Here is a 17,077-nt window from a genome sequence, read left to right on the forward strand (position 1 = left end):
ACTTTTCACAGCTGGACAGGAGGATTGCTATATTTGAAAGTACTTAATGGATTTTTACTGGAACTTTACTCTTTAAAGACACAGCATCGTGATTTGGAGATCTTTTTAAAGATCCTAGTAAGTAAGCAAGCATATTGCTTAAACTTATTGCAGATGTTCTCTTGATTTCATTTCTTTCAGAATATTCTATTTCTTCTTCATAATAAAATAAATACTCATATTTCACAAGTGTAAGGGCCAATTCAGATTCCAAGGGAGCTTTTTTCCCTCTCTTCAGTTTCTAAGAACTTTTAACTCTTTCTCAATTCACAGTTCAAATGAAATTAGTAGAAAACAGCAAATACTAATGAAAGGAAGATAAAAAGAGTTTAACTATGCAAAAGGTCCCTCCAATAAGGCTGTGTCATCTCTAATGAAACAGAGGCATATTGCAAAATATTAAGTTTACTCTAATCTTTCCCTTTAAATTTTTCCATTTCTCTGAGTCACGTATTTGTAGAAACTTATCTAGCAATAAGCAACTAATGTATTCATTTAAGATGACAAGACCTCTAAAAAATCCATTTGCCTATTCCATTTCACAAGATGAACTTCAAAATTTGTTGTAATCTGTGAAAAAAATGTTGCTTAAAAATATTTTCACATCTGCAATGCCTACAAGCATTTCAGCCATTCTGCTTCAAAAGGGAACCAGCAATTTTCACCCTGAAAGACACTTACACCGTATGTTATGTTTTTGAATCTCTACTGAATAGCATAAATATTATTGCTACAGATTTGTCTACAGCAGATAGGCATTCCTACTACTTAATCATAAAGTCAAAAACTTGTGATAAAATCTACACAAACTCTTATGTTCTTTACTGTCTCCGTGCCAGGACAGTCACCAGCATGGAAAAAAGGAAAAAAGGAAAAAAGTGCCCTACAAATGGGAATGTGCTTTCTGTTATAAATGCCTCTGAATGAGCACTGGACTGATTTTAGAATTATCTGAGCTTCCATCAAGCTGTAATTCTAGTTAACTTAGTAACAAAAATGTTAGATCTGTTATAACTAACATACAAGCATCATTAAAATGCTAAAATACACTATCAGAGAGCTTACACATAAAATGCTAAATGTCAATTACTCCAAGAGAATGCTAGTAGATATCTAAGTTTTGTTCTTTCAAGCACCTATAATTCTTATATAATACATCCAACCCTATCAGCAACACAATTGCTAGACATCTGAATGAACAGTGGAGTAACAAGTGGCTCACCCTGGATGTGACATGCATATGTACAGGAAAAAGAAGCACGGTGCCAGAAGGTGTTATCACGGAGAACTAGGACACAAGTATAGCTAGTAATTAAATTCCTTACTGTAACACTGGACAACTTTCAGGATGATGCATTCTGATGGGTTTTCATTTCCAGCTGTTTCATCAGCTCAAAACAGCGTCCTTTCCTTAGACAATACAACCCTAAATTGTCAAAGTGTTGTGCAGGGATTTAGCCGTGTGACTCCCATTAACATCAATAAGAGTCGCACAGCTAAATCCACGCACTGTGCTTTGAAAATTTGCCCCACAGTGTACATCCCAGGGTGCTGAAAGGATTAAAGTATTATATAGTAAATTCCCTCTTTGAGGTGCAGAAAATAAACAGGACTCTTCTGGTTTGTTCTGGAAGGCTGTCTGTGCACTACTGCTGTGTACATCTGAACTTAGAAACATCTATAAAATATTCCACACCCAAACTGAAGCTTGTAAGATACATACAGTAAAGTGGTTTTGCAAGAACAACTTAGCAATGTAAAAACTATGATTTCTCTCTTTATTTAAAAAGTATGACTCCCGTGTCATTACTACCCACACAAAATCTTCCTTTCTGCCCTGAGAGACCATGCATTTAGTCACATCCCGCTCAAGCAGGATAGTCATAGTCATAGCCCCTTTGGTCCCAGAAGATAAGGCTATAATGTCATTTATATCCGGTTTTCAATACACAGTCAATTTCAAACTCCCTGATCACTAAACAGTTGGGTCACGCTTTGACTTGGGTCTAACGTGAGTCAATGAGCTCATTATACAAAGAAGCTTAAACAGCTAAAGTGTGGGGATGAATGGAGGGAAGAACAAAGGTGGAGAATTTATTTGAAGTTGATCCTTATTATTACAAGCAGTGTGGACCTTGTGGGACTCACCTCTATTTCTGGCAGATCTGCATCTGTTCCTTGTGCTCTAACCCAATTACCTCTGCTTTCACATCCCGTCACAGATAGTGACTTGTCCTCTTATGGACAAGTCAGATGTGATACAAAGGTGAGAAAAACCTCTTGAGTGTGTGTTGGCCTGTGCGATCATGGCAAATTCAACCAATATACCACATGTAAATTGTGACAGATGGCATGTCTAAACTAAGCTTGAACCTAGCAGTAGCTCAAACTTAAGACTGTATTTGGAAATAGCCATATCAATTCAGAGGAGTTAAATATCAACGAAGGTGTATTATATATTGATAATTGCTCATTGCTGTTACTTAATTTCTTCCACTAAATGATAGCTTCAGTGAAAGTTACTGATAAAGTCTTATTTAGAATCACTGTCCTTCTGAAAAAAACATGGGCTTCTGAAGACTCCATTTTAGGGCCAGTTCTTTTTAATGTTTTCATCAATTACTTGGTTGCAGAACTTAAATTCATTCTAAGTTTGTGGATGACACTAAAATGAGAGGAGCTGTTGAATTCCTTGAGGGTAGAGAGGTTGTGCGAAGAGATCAAATTGGAGAGCTGGGCAACCACTAACAGAATAAAGCAAGTGCCAGATTCTACACCTGGGATGGGGCAGATCTACATATGTGTATAGACTTGGGGATAAGAGGCTGGAAAGTAATCCCACAGAAGGATAGCTGAGGATTCTGGTTGACAGCAAGTTGAACCTGAGCCAGCAGTGAGAACTGAAGTCCAAAGGGCCAACTGTACTCCTAGGGTGCTCTAGATCCAGCACTGCTGTCAGGTGAGGGGAAGGATTGTCCTGCTCTGCTTTGCGTTGTGCAGCCTCAACTCTATCACTAGGTGCAGGTCTGAGTGCCATGATACAAGAAAGACATAAAACTATTAGAGAGGATCCAAAGGGGGGCTATGAAGATGGTGAAGGATCCAGAGTGCAAAATATGTGAGGTTTGTTCATCTCAGAGCAGAGGAGCTGAGGGGAGGCTTCATGGCAGCTGCAGCTCCTCACAGGGAGCAGAGGGACAGAGCTGAGATCTGCTGTGACAGAGACAAGGCCTGAGGGAACAGCATGAAGCTGTGTCAGAGGAATGGCAGCCCCAGACAGCGGCAGGACTCTGCCCCAGAGGGCAGTGGGCATGTAACAGGTTGCCCAGGATAGTGGGCACAGCCCCAGTTCTGGAGTTCAAGGAGTGCTGGATAGCATTCTCAGACACAGGGTTTGGATTTCAGGTGGTGCTGTGTGGAGCCACGAGATGGACTCAGTGGTCCTTGTGAGTCTGTTCCAACTTGGATTCTATCATCCAAAACATGCACGAGATGTTCTGAAGATATTACAGTCCTTCAAAATGAAGTTGGCAATAAAGTTTATGTGTGAGATACATAAAAAAGAAAGTCAGCTGACTGGGCAAACTGAAACATTCTTCAGAATGGAGGACAAAATCCACTGTCTCAAAAGTAACTGTATCAGGCATGTATTGGCAAAAGCTATATGTTCAAAAAAATATCCACTTGTCATCAAGTGAAGCACATAAAGGTCTCAAAGGTTTATCTACTGTGTATATTGGACATATTTCCAGCAGGTTTAGCTAAGGTTGTAAAAACTGTTTTGCCATTTTGCCATCATACGTTTACTCTGATGCATTATCTTGGAGATCTCCATTACTTAAAAGAGAGGAAAAAAGAACAATCTGCGATACATGTTGACATGAACAGAAAATGAAATTGAGAACATGACAGTTAAGGAAGGGAGCAGAGCAACATGATGACTGATGCAGAACGATGTGTAGAAACTTTCGTAATTAAAGGTGACACACAGCTAGTGGACACAAAAGAGCAGGAACTACTCCATACTGAGAGAGTAACTTTTAGCCTCCACATGGAAAATAATGTCAAAAAAAGTTAGCAGTTATTTCAACTGCAAATTTGTCCTATTACCCTTAATTTACCCTAACTGTTTGGAATCTGAAAATTTTACAGCTGATGAATCAAGATGATACTCAGTCATATCAGATCTCTTTGACTCTCAGAAATGACATTTTTTTCTCCAAAGCAAAGACTAGAGAATCACATTTCCTTGTTTTTACATAACATGTACTTTTCTTTAAGACAGATTTGATACTGAAAAATGTTACCTGAGGTTTCTGTCTGCCAATGGGCGGCAGGGCCTCTCCTGTGGGGAAAGTTGGAGGTCTTTTACAAGTTGGCCAGTCATAGAGATCATATGTGAAGGGACTCTTCACTCGCTGCTGCTTGTGGCTCAATGGCTTTGACTGCCGGAGCAGTAGTTCCATCGGATCTGGGGATTTTCTGAATGGTGAATTGTATATGCCTGCAATCTGAACAGAAGATGAGGTTACTTTTGACTTCAACTAACTTACAGTTCACTTCAACAAAATGTTTAAATAGGATAACATAATGTATTATCTGTGTTTCCGCTCTTTTAATGCATGTAACTTTCATTTTATGCAGGGAAGCAAGAATTACGCAGATGATCTTCATGTACCCGAAATTGTACCCTATGTACAATAGAATACTTGCAATGTTCCTAATGCTCTTAAGGTAGTTTTAAAGCTTAGTTGTTGTTTTTTTTTTGTTTTTTTGTTTTTTTTTTTTCTTTTATTGTATTTATTTGCTAAGAAGTACTGAATAAACAGAATAAGAAAGACATCATTTTAGAGATGCAGGGAAAGGTAAGTAAGAAAGTATATATGTTCCTGACCTTGCTTTTCTCCAGCCTCCTCCTAAAGTGCAAACATCTTTGAGCTAAAAGGACAATCCCCAATTAGCTCTACTGCATTTTTCATTAGCATATCCTACTGGGAAATCACAATTTCTTGTCTCAAAAAAGTTAAATAAGGCTCATTTCAACCTTATTTAATGGACAAAAACAATCAAAGATGGTAGCTTATTCAAAATATTTTTAGCAAATTCTAAGGGCCATAAGCTCAAATTCTATAAGTGTTCTGGACCCAACAATATATTTTTGTCCATGTTATACATTCTCTTCTTTGTGTAAACTATATTGTTATATTATCAGTGTAACTGTGTGATGGTAAAAAGGACATGAATAGAGATTAGTGGCAGAAACATACTCATTCCAAACAACTACTGGTTGTTCCTTCAGCTCATCAGCATATCAAACTAAATTACAGAGATCCATGCTTCAAATACCTGGCAAGCAGGATTAGTCTGTGTGATTATGAGTGACTGCAAAATAAAAGTCCATGTGCTATTCTGGGCTGTAAGAAATGGCACTGCTTCTCTAGTTCATATTTAGAGAGGTATTAATAGCCATATGAGTTTAATCGTCTTCTGAAACTGCATTTTGTAATCTATATTGTGATACTATGCATGTTCTTGACATTTCTTTGTTCAAACGTTTGGCAGTAATGCGTATTTCATACAGTGTTCAAACAGTGAAATGCAGCTGTCTCAAGGTGCACAAATTGGATTGACTTTTAGCACTTTTAATGACACCCAAATTAGCCATAATAGGTTTGGGAACCCGCTGATTCCAGTGATTCAGTGTCATTTGGATTACTATTGCTGAAAAGTTGCCGTAAGTAAGAGTAATGTTTCATTGCTCCATTTTCACATATTATCAGGTTAAAAATACAAATGGTATAACAAATACGAAAACAGATTTGGATTTTTAGTGAGGCACATTTGTGAAGCCAGCTGGACACTTTACAAGATGTTGTGCCTTCTACTGTTGAAACTCTGCTTAAGATCTGGGTCGAAATTAATTATGAAGTGCATTTTAACTAATGATTTTTCAAGCAATCCTGTTAATTACTTTACATTTTAATTATATGTGTTCAAGTATTCAAACAGACAGATAGCAGAGCAATCAGTAGAGTTCGTATCTGGATAGATAAAATTAATACTAATTTACTCTAAAATCCCCAAGGTTTGTGGGTAGGTTTTAAGCCTAGATTTAAAATTAGGAAAGTTTGGTAGGGGATGAGTTTGATTCTATTTTCCAGTTCAGATCAATCTCTGCTAAAATTGCTTCCATTAATTTTAAAATATCTCTGCAAATCAGAGTCATTTTTGCAATTCATTGTGTATGTGCTGTGTACTGATGAATGAATGCCTTATTCACTCTACCCTCTGCAGAGAGATGGCAGTATGCAGAAATGTAAGAACCTGCATGATCAAAGCCATTGGCATTTAATAGATTTTCATATCTTCTTGAAACAATTACTATAAGTTAAAAGCTTTAACTTCATCGTTTCCCTGCTTTAATATAATATCCTCTCTACTACAAAACTACTGTAGTTAGGACCGCTCTTTTAATATAAAAAAAAACATGAAATACTAATTCATACTTTGATTTCAATATTTTCTCCATCTTTAGTTCACAAGATTATATTTCACCCTCCCAAATATTATGATAGGTTACAGAAAGTATCTCTTCTGTAGGGAGTATGACATTTTTCTGTACTCGTGTTCTTCACAACTCAGAAAGTCCTCTGTCAAAGCCAGATTTCTGGGACTTCATTTCTAGGAACAATTTTCCAAAGTGACAAACACTATGGGGAAATCTATGCTACTTTTAAAAAACCTGCAGCTGAGTTATTTGCAGTACTGTCATGCTAACTTCCAACTCAATAAGACCAAGGTAATCTCAGGAGGCAACTCTGCTAATAGCTTCTTGCTGACCTCCTTGCATCAGCCTCTTCTGCTGAATGGTGGCCCAGTGGTGAATATGGCAAATGAGGTGTGAAAGCACAGATTTATTTTTTTATTTATTTTTATAAGACTATGGTTCTCACCCGTCAGAGGAGAAAAAAAAAAAAAGAAAAAAGAAAAAAAGAAAAAGGAGGGAGAGAAATGAGTTATAGAATAGATATATTTTTCCCCTAGAATTTTCGGCCTCAGACCTTCCATCATGGAAACCCAAGCATGACCTGGAATATTAATTGTGTCAGGTCAAGCATACTGGCAAATGTACCATTTGTTACCCAGTCATCCTTAGCATTACATTAATATTTTGAATGATTTTGCATTTCTAACACTCTATCATCTAGTTTCTCCCAAATATTTTCTTACATTTGTAATTAATGATGGCATACTAAAAACAAACAAACAAATAAATAAATAAATAAGAAAAAAAAATTTAATGTGTATGTTTTTAAAATATTCTGTATCACTTCCACCTCTAATTGTAAACTTAATGTATGCTGCAGAATGGCCTTTTTTTTTTGTTTGTTTGTCTCTATCTCCTTTTTATTTCCAGAAACAGAGAAAAATGTAATTGATATCTTTTCCCAGAATTTAACAAATAAATTATTTAGAAGCTTGCCTTGAAAATAAAACTATGCAGCAAAAGAAACAAAGTGTGAGGAGGAAAGTGGAGAAAAAGAGAAGGCACAAGTAGAAAGGAAAAGACACAACAGTGTTGATTATGTTAGATATTTCCTCAGAAAAGATCAGTGATCATGAGTGGTATAATAAAATGGGAACAATGATGTTGCAATTTTACTTATGAATTAAAACATATCTTATTCCTTGACTTTAAGTAATTAAACCTACACCCACTATTCCAAATAAGAAATGCCCTAGTAGATACAATATAGCAACTGCTTTGTGAATTATTACGTGCATGCAAAATTAAAAATCAACAGGATGAGTTGAAGAGAAACTGCAAGTATGAAGTCAATAGAAAATGTATCCTCACACATTAAAAATACAATTTCCTGTAATTAAACAGAACTATAATAAAGATAAGTTTTAATTTCCTTTTCATATCAACTCCAAAATTCTAAAATAATACATATAGTGAATATAAATGCTTCTATTAACAGTCAATTAATTTTGAAAAAAATACCTTAGACGGAAGTGGTCTTTGCAAGAAATTGTCGCAATAAGACCATGAATGAGGCTCTGCTTTCTAACACTGCTCTCTTAATAATGTCTTAAATAAATCCTTCTTCAAAATGCACGTAAGGAGTAAAGACTTCAGCAAAATAGGGACTGAACTCAAAAATCTTTTTTTTCTCCACTGTAATTTGTAAAAAAACTAAGCAAGCTGAGAGAAGAGGTAAGAGATCTCTAAAAGCCATAAAAGTAAAAGCATGAAGGAGAGCTGTGAATGAAATATTTGCTAGAGAAGGGATTGCTGAATCAACACTGACCAGTGCACTTCATCATAATTATCAGGACATACTACTGCCAGGGGATTTATAAAAATCCCACTCAGCAAATAATTGCCCTGCTGTTAGGAGATAGTCGGAGTGTTAACACACTGTCACAGTCCAGCGTTTAGTAAGATATTCAACATTCAATTACTCTTGCTGAGAACTAAAAGGAAACATGATCGTTTCTCAGCTACTGCACTTATGCTTCCACATGAATTCCAGTGAACAATCTTGTTAATCCCCAGATATAGTTTCTCTGGGAGGTAAAAGAAATACCTTAAAACATTAATGATTCACAAGAAAAACCCTTGTTTAAATGGTGCTGCAGCCACATCTGCAAGAAAAAATAAATTTAAAACTTCCAAATACGTAGCTTATTACAGCCTGTCAAAACATTCCATGCATTATGAAAACAGGATATCTGTAATGTGACATTTATTGGGTTAATATTCATCTATTAAAATTCTGTATAAAAATAATCTAGCAACAAGTACAATGAAATGATGTCCACTAAATCAAATTTGAAACTACAAAATATTTAAGACACATTACAGTAGCTTAACAGGAATAATCTGTTACTTTTAACTAATATGAACATATATTTTTATGAATAATCAATAAATATAGTGTGAATTTTATTGATATATTGGAAAAATACCACAGCCTGGTTCACCATTTGAATTCAAAATAAAATTTTCTTATAATGGCTGACAATAGAAAAACTGTCACCCAATTTTATAAATGACAGTTCAGTGCTCAACCAAATAATGCTACTTTTTAGGCCTGATCCTGTAAACTTTAATTTAAAAAAATAACAAATAATAAAAATATAAGAAATCGCTTCTAAAAGAATTAGAGGACCTTGCTTGTGATTGTAGTTAAGGTATTTTAACTTTGAGATAGCACTTTTATTCAAAGACAGAAGAATTCATAAATGAGTGATGAGGAGTGTATATTCTTTCAAGAGGGATTAATTACCTGTCTTCTGCTTAATATAAATACTGTTTAAACAGAGTAATAGAAGCATTAATTATTGTTATTCTGTCTTCAGATTTTAAAGCTTGGTTCAGTCCTTTTCATCTGTGAAATGTTTGTTTGACATCAAAACAATAATGCAATCATGTTTTAAATGCACGGTTAGGAGTAAACTAGGCTGCAATTTTACAGACTGTACAAAGAGGTGTCAATGTAACATTCAAGCCTGGTACCCTGCTCACAGATCATAAAATCAACCACGAACCCTGCAGAGACACTAAGCTCAACTGCAGGAAATCAGAATGTTTTTTGAGTCTCCAAGCAGGTAACTGCTCGGGTATTTACACTGAATGACAAAAGAGGAACAAAATCTTAGCTTAATGCATGGATCAATATGACACAATATCCAAAACACAGCAGCACAGCAAATGCTGAGGAATCCAAAAATCTGTCATTCACTGTTTAACTCTCTGACTGAGGCTTATTTCATCAGATCTCTTTCTTGTGCAGGCTGTTCATGACTTGACCAGATCAGGAATAATGATGTGAATGAGTGAGTGATGGCATAGGAAACAACACTTGTTATAAGACACAGAATAGTGACAGAACGTTCAAAGTTTTGTTATTGACTTCTAATTTGACTTATAACTGACTTCAAAACAAGCAGAAAATAGGTTTTAGCTTGATTAATGTCTTTATTTTAAAAATAGGAATGGAAAATTCCATTAGAGTTATCATTTCTTCTTTAAGAGCTATTGTGAGCATGGGATCGTATATGAATTCTAGGAACCTCTAAAATAAGCCTGCTTCTACAAGCACCCTGTGAAAATGGGAATTTAAGAGATTAGTCTGAAGAATAATCCCTGAAGGTGGTTGCACATTCTATCAACTGCATGTGAAAACACAGTGTGTGTTTCCTCTCCACCCAGGAATATATTGTAAGCTAACATTATTTACACTTTGAGAAGTTTTCCAGAACCCTAAAACACTTATTTAAATGTGTGATACTATTCATGTCTTTAAAATTAAAATTTCATCTGCTCTCATTTTGATAATGGAAAAAGTTACCTTTGTTAAAAATAAAAATCAACTTGAAAATCACTGCTTTTCTCACTGAGTAAAGAGAAATCCTTGTAAGTACACCATTTACAATATATCAGAAGACTGGAGAACAAACTCTTAACAGAGAGCCATGGAAACCACGTGTAAATTTATTTTGCTTAAGAAAAAAATACTAGAGACTTCATTCACTTCACCAAAAAATACAGAACAAAATCATGTAACATTTAATTGTTTTTCACTGTTCCCTGTGTCTGTTGCATTGCACTTACATGTGAATGTTCTCTCACTGATATATATTCTGACAGATTTATTATGCAATTTGTTGTATTAAACCTATAGGATTAGACAATAACTAAAAACTCAGAGAGTTTAAGGAAGCAGTCCTCAATGACACCAGTAAAGTATTAAGTGAAGATTTAATGAATGTTCATTGTATCATATATAGGAAAGAATAAAGAGGGAACCAAGCCACAGTACTTAGATTAGCATAGGTAGAAAAGCGTGATGTAATAACAAACAAACAAATAAACAAACAAAAACCTCACGAGATTTTCTTAAAAGACAGTTGAAATAGAAAAATTAAAAGCAAATAAAACATTCAAAATAAAGGCAAAAACAATACCAGGAAAGATATACAGTTCTCCTGATGCCCATTGCAGGATGGACAGACTTCCCAGATTAACAGTATATATTATATACTAAATATAAGTATTGAATATTTAGTAAACTGAGCAAGTTAATGAAATAACTTTACTTCTATACTATTAACTTGCCTAAGAGCTGAAAAACAAAAGAATTGGTGCATCACTCATCTTGAAGTCTCATTAAAGCAAGGATACCATCAGTGCTACTTCTTAATCAACAAGAAGGTTTGCTGTTGAGAAATGTACAGCATTTTATCTTCATGACTTCTCCCATGCCATTCCTGACCTTCCCTCTTTTCATGCACTCATCTCTAATTCAGCATATATTTCTCATATCACAATTTCAAAAATTACCTCACTAACATCACACATCACATCAAACTTGTATAAACACCAGCTGGGCTACTATGTATCAGGCAAATTTACCCCAGTAACTACTTCAGAAACATCAGTGGAGCTCCACTCTATGCAAGTGTGTGTGAATGTGGCTCCATGTGTGAGTGACTTAGTTCACCATGTACTATGTTTTAATTTCTCTGCAATATAGATTCTTTCTCAAAAGCATGTAGCACATCATACACAAAGCCCACATTCAGTATGGAACTCCCTGAGTTTTCTGACCCTGCAGCAATTCCACCCTTTTGCCATCTCAATTGAGAATAAAACACAAAATGTGGTCATGTTTTTTCTAAGATCTCAGCATGTACACTTTTGATAGATCACACAGCTTGTCCTTTAAACTCTGCCATTAATCCACAGGAGTAGAGGAAGAATTTTGTTGTCTAGAAAAACCATAGAAACACAGGCTATGCAATTCAGATTCTGAAAAAGATGTCTCTATATGGACAAATCTTTAAACTGACTTGCAGGACTTGGCATAGGATCAATCCCCAAAAACCTCCATCTTCACATCTTATTGTAAGATCCTCCTAGCAACAGATGATTAGTTAGTGTAAAATCTATCTCACTTCTTTGGACAGAAAATAACAGACAAATGTTCTTGCTGGCATTAAATGCAAGGTATCAAACCAAAATGATTTTATAAGAAGCAGCCTCTAGAAAATTAGTGTGCAATACTGTTGTGCAACATGGTTAAAATGAATTATTTTTCCCAATTTTAAGTTCACCCTTCCACCTTTAAGAATATAATGAAAATGTCTCATTTTTAGGGAGCATGAGAAACAGAGAAATTCTTTTGGAAACACTTGAAAAAGACATACTTCCCCTCTCTAGTGAGATGATCACCACTTCTGGGAGAAAAGAAAAGGTTGATTGAAAAGGATATAAGCAAAAATGAAAAATACACAGAAGTTGGGTTGTACACTGCCACTAAACGGCTGTGTAGAGTGAATACAGGGGAAATCCTGGAGATACCCTTTGGCTTCCAGCCCTTTTCTTCTTTCTACATCACCATTGTGTTGAGAAGCAAAACTATGGTCCTAAGTGTTTCCAGGATGAGTAATCCAAAAGAGCAAGAGCTGTGCTCAAATTCCAAGCAAACTAAACATTTTTTATTGTCTGCAGAAATAATTTCAACTTCATTTTTGGAGTTCAGAATCAGCAGAATTAACCCTTTAGATGAATATATGTCTTTGTTCAGGTACAGTCTTCCAGAACCACAAACAGCCTGATTGCTGGCCACTTCTAGTTTACCCTACTTTGTCCTTTGACAGAAACATTAAACAGCATTAACTGAGATTCTTTCCAAGCAAAGTGAGATTGTAGGTGAGTATAGTTTCCCTTGAATTACTTTCCTTTACTCAATATCTGTGAATAAAGAGAAATATCTGGCTTCCCAAATAAGTGAATATGTGAAGAAGGCTTTCTGATCAAACATACTTGTCACAAATACTATAAGAAGAGTTTTTTGTAAATTGAGAATCTTTTAGAAATAATATTTTACAATAACAGAACACTGTAGCATAAAATGCTTTATAGAGTAATGCTATTAAAATGTAGCTGCAAGCCAGTCTGAGAGCTAGGAAATCTCACTTCTTCCTCTTTAATTTAAATGGGATTTTTTTTATGGTATAAGCTTTGGAAAGTAGTAAGAAGCATCTGACTTCTTGGCAGAGGAGCAATAAGTGGATATTAATCATATATGGATAGGTGAAGATGTTCAGTGATTGGGGCACCTACGTTAAAAAAATAAGTAAACATTTATTTTATCTTCAGGATGTATTAGTGCTTATAATTAATGGTAATTTCATTCTCTGAATCTTTTAGAGACAGGATAATAAAATTACAACGGTAAAGAGAAAAGAAATAAAATGTAAAAGGTAAGAGCTAATTCATTCTTCATGCTAGCTCAGTCCTTGGCCTTTCCTGAACAGACACTGCCAGTAGTAACAAATTATGTATAATAATTTTTTGATGTTGACTGCTCACTCAGGACTAAGCTAAAATGACCAAACTTGCAGCCTTGTCTCTTAAACTGTGCATCTGAAGATCAAAGGGCAGCGCTATATCTGAATCCTTATCTTAGGATAAGGATTATAAGAACAAGAACAAAACTGCCAGGTGTCCAGAGACAGTTTCATTTTAAATAACCTTTATCCTGTTCTTGATAGTTAATAAATGAAATTTCATAGTTTTTTTAACTGCTTAACAATAACAGTCTATGATGTGAAATTAGCATGCTGCAAAACAATACTGCAGAGAGAATGAGTCAATTTGGTCTTCAAAGCAAGCACAATACAAGGTCTAGTTAATGTTGTGGGCTTACATTCTTTCTGTTCAAGCTATTTCTTCTCTTACTATTTATGAGAGGCAGGAACTGGAGGAATACTGAGGCAAAACCTGAACACTTTAATAATCCAAAAATTGAAAGCCTACACGTGAAATTGAATTACAATTACAATTGAAAGACTACAAGTCTTTTAAATACAGATTGAAGGAAACTGCAAGATTATTCTTGGCTTATCATTATATTGCCCCATGCCCCATTTTTTTACTCTTCCATAAGCACATTCTGTTGGTCACTGTCAGAGACAGCACTGTGGGCCACAAGAGCCTTCAGTTTGATTCAGTTAGGACCTCAAATTGATCAGGGCCCAAGAGAAAGAAGATCCCAGACTAGAAGATTTTAGACTAGATATTAGGAAGAAATTCTTTACTGTGAAGGTGATGAGACACTGAACAGTTTGCCCAGAGGCTGTGGATGCCCCCTCTCTGGAAGCAATCAAGGTCAGGCTAGATGGGGTTGTGAGCAACCTGGTATAGAGGGAGGTGTCCCTGCCTATAGCAGAGAGTTGGAACTAGGTGGTCTTAAAGGTTCCTTCCAACACAAACCATTCTATGACTCTATGATTTTGATGTTTATAAGTCAAGAGTCTGAGTAGGCATAGATACAGAACTGCACAATTCATTTTTTTTCCCAAGGTCTCAGGAGTAAACACATTCAGATTGAAGATCCCACTGAAAAGAGGACAAATATTAATTCATCTAATCTCAGCAGGACTTATCAAAGAACATGAAGTTCAGTTTTGGAAGCCGGGCTGAGATTGACTCCACAAGCCAGGGCAATGAGAAGACGAAGTGAGGCCATGTATAACACCACATTGTCAATAATATGAAAACAAGTTTTACAATTACGTGGCTAAGCCCCCAAGATTTTGTAGACAGTATATTGTGAGGAAGTTTTGCTTTCTGGACTAGCTTCAGATCACTTTTTCTTAAAAAATTTAAGTGTAGTATATGAATTCTTTGAAAATGTTAACCAGATAAATTTATCTGCTCAAAAGTAGAGGAATGTTGAAGACAAGAGCACTAAATTTTCACTTACTTCACCCAGTACAGTTGCCTCCTAAAACTAAAGTGTAAGGGGGTAGATACAGTAGTGCTAGCAGCAGTTGACACGCTTGCTCTCACCCAGGATCAGACTCACTTCAGCACTGCTTCTTGCTCCACCAAGAAACATTTAAACAATCCACCTCAGTATTCTAGCTTGACACTGCTTATTTGGATTTAGTCTATCATACATTCTAATCATCATTGTAAGGCAAAGACCAAAGTTTGCAAAATTTGTTGGAAGGTTGAAAATACCAATGATAGGAATTGCTCCACCACACTTCGACAAATATGGACTCTTCATACTCACTTTTACAAAGTGTCATCAATGTATTCAGTAATTCTAGTCCATCTTTCATTGACTTTACACTTTTTCAGCCCTTTGCAAAGGACAGTCCTTCCTACAAATGTCCACCTTGCTAGTATGACAAAGAGCAGGAACTATTCAATTACATAGATAGAAATCAAAGGGCTAGAGATGTATTATACATATAGATAAACATATTTATAATAGATATTAAATATTAACTTAAAGATCTTTTTCATTTATTACTGACAACTGAAAAACCAGATCATGACCTCTGTATCAGAAATATTACACTGTGATTATGGACCAGTAAAATATTTCAAGTTCCACATCTCAAAAAGAACTTCTAATTCATTCATAGTATGACTAATAAAATTAATGAAAAAAATAGACATAAATCTGCATTGTTATTTCTACACTACTTCCAGTAACAAATGGCAAGAAATACTCTGAACAAAGGCAAAATCTTGTTAAATATGTACTGCAATTTTTATTATATTCATGAAGTCAGAATTTATCCCATTGTTAAGTTAAAAACAAAAAAGGATAACGTTAACGTAATGTAAAAATTAAAATTTGAAATAGAGGATGTTATTTTGTAAATGGAATTTTACTTGGAAGCCTTATAGTTGCTATCTCACAGATTTATTTTTTGCTGTATTTTTACACTAGAGTCTCTTACAAAAAGCAACCAGTAGGTGGAGTAGACAACATGATTTAACACCTGCAAACTGGTTTGTTTTTTTTCCATAATTATGGCAATCACACAGGAGAAATTTTCTTCAAAGGAAGCTAATGTGTGTTAGATATTACTTGACTGGTTATTGAAACTACTGACATAGGTTAAAAGCTCAGGCATTTCATAACCATGAAGCTTTAGAGCTCAAATTTTATTTTTCCAGACATTACTTGGCAACTAACCTAGCTTAAATCAAACAAAATTTGCTTTCTTTTTTCAAGCCAACTCTTACCTGTAAAGAGCATTAAATTTGTATTGCATAGATACTTCTGGTACTATAGATAGAAAAGAAAGAAAGAAAAAGTTGCTGTTTTTCAGAAAAGCCAAAAAACATTTTTCTGTGATGAAGTTGGCAGGATATATATATACATTTTTTCCTTTGTTCATCTTCCTTAAACTTCTTTGCTAAAACAATTCTTTAATCCAAATAAATGGCTTATGTCTATTAAAATGTTTGTGTCAATGTATTTGTACACGTAGCAATGGGAAAGAGTTGTGTTTTGTTAGATTTTCATGTCAAAATACACTCCATTAATTGTTTGCAAAACATAAAGTGTAAAACATAGTATAATAGCAAACAGGTTTTACAATCCAACTATTTCCCTGAATGTCACTGTTTCATGGTAATGAAAATCAGTATGCCAAAGGAAAAAAAGAAAAAAAAAGACGTAATGCAGATTAAAATGTAGGCATGCCTTTTCAATATTTTTAGGTAGATCAAACTTCCTGCCTGAGACTGAAGTGTTCACACACTTATTCTGCTCATATTTTGAGCTCACTAGAAGCTGTGTAATTGTATTAATTCTACAGCTAATATACCATGGCTCTCAACAAGGCTAATTAGTTTAGGTTCAGCCCCATATTATAACTCTGGATTGGCTTGGAAGGCAACCAAAGCAAGCTGAGAGCTGTCTATATAAGGCTATGTGTATATACCTGCTCCCAACAAAAACAAATAATGTATAGTAATTCAGAATTTAATCTCCATTTCTTTCCCTTTTTTTTTTCCTTTATAAAGGAAACAGTTTTTATGAAAGAAATAAATGCTTGAATAGAAAGTTAACACCAGAAAAAAAAAGAGTTTACTTTATCAAAAGCCATGATTTTATAAAAACATACTAGAAAACCCTATATATTTACAATACCAGCGTTTGTAAGATTTACTTTTTGAAATGTGAAATAATGCTACCAATTAAAAATTGGC

The 17,077-nt window shown here is 35.0% G+C and overlaps 1 protein-coding gene across 1 annotated transcript in view; it reads right to left on the reverse strand.

Annotated features, from left to right (window-relative positions):
* The window catches only part of SPATA17 (spermatogenesis associated 17), a gene marked incomplete at both ends in the record, with an annotated part of 89,061 nt that overhangs the window by 32,730 nt on the left and 39,254 nt on the right, over nt 1–17,077 (reverse strand). The window contains one exon of the mRNA XM_079549968.1: nt 4,347–4,550. Coding sequence (XP_079406094.1) covers nt 4,347–4,550 — 204 coding nt within the window. The remainder of the gene's footprint in view (nt 1–4,346; nt 4,551–17,077) is intronic.

This window comes from Tetrao urogallus, assembly GCF_951394365.1.
Source record: "Tetrao urogallus genome assembly, chromosome: 2".
NCBI lineage: Eukaryota > Metazoa > Chordata > Aves > Galliformes > Phasianidae > Tetrao > Tetrao urogallus.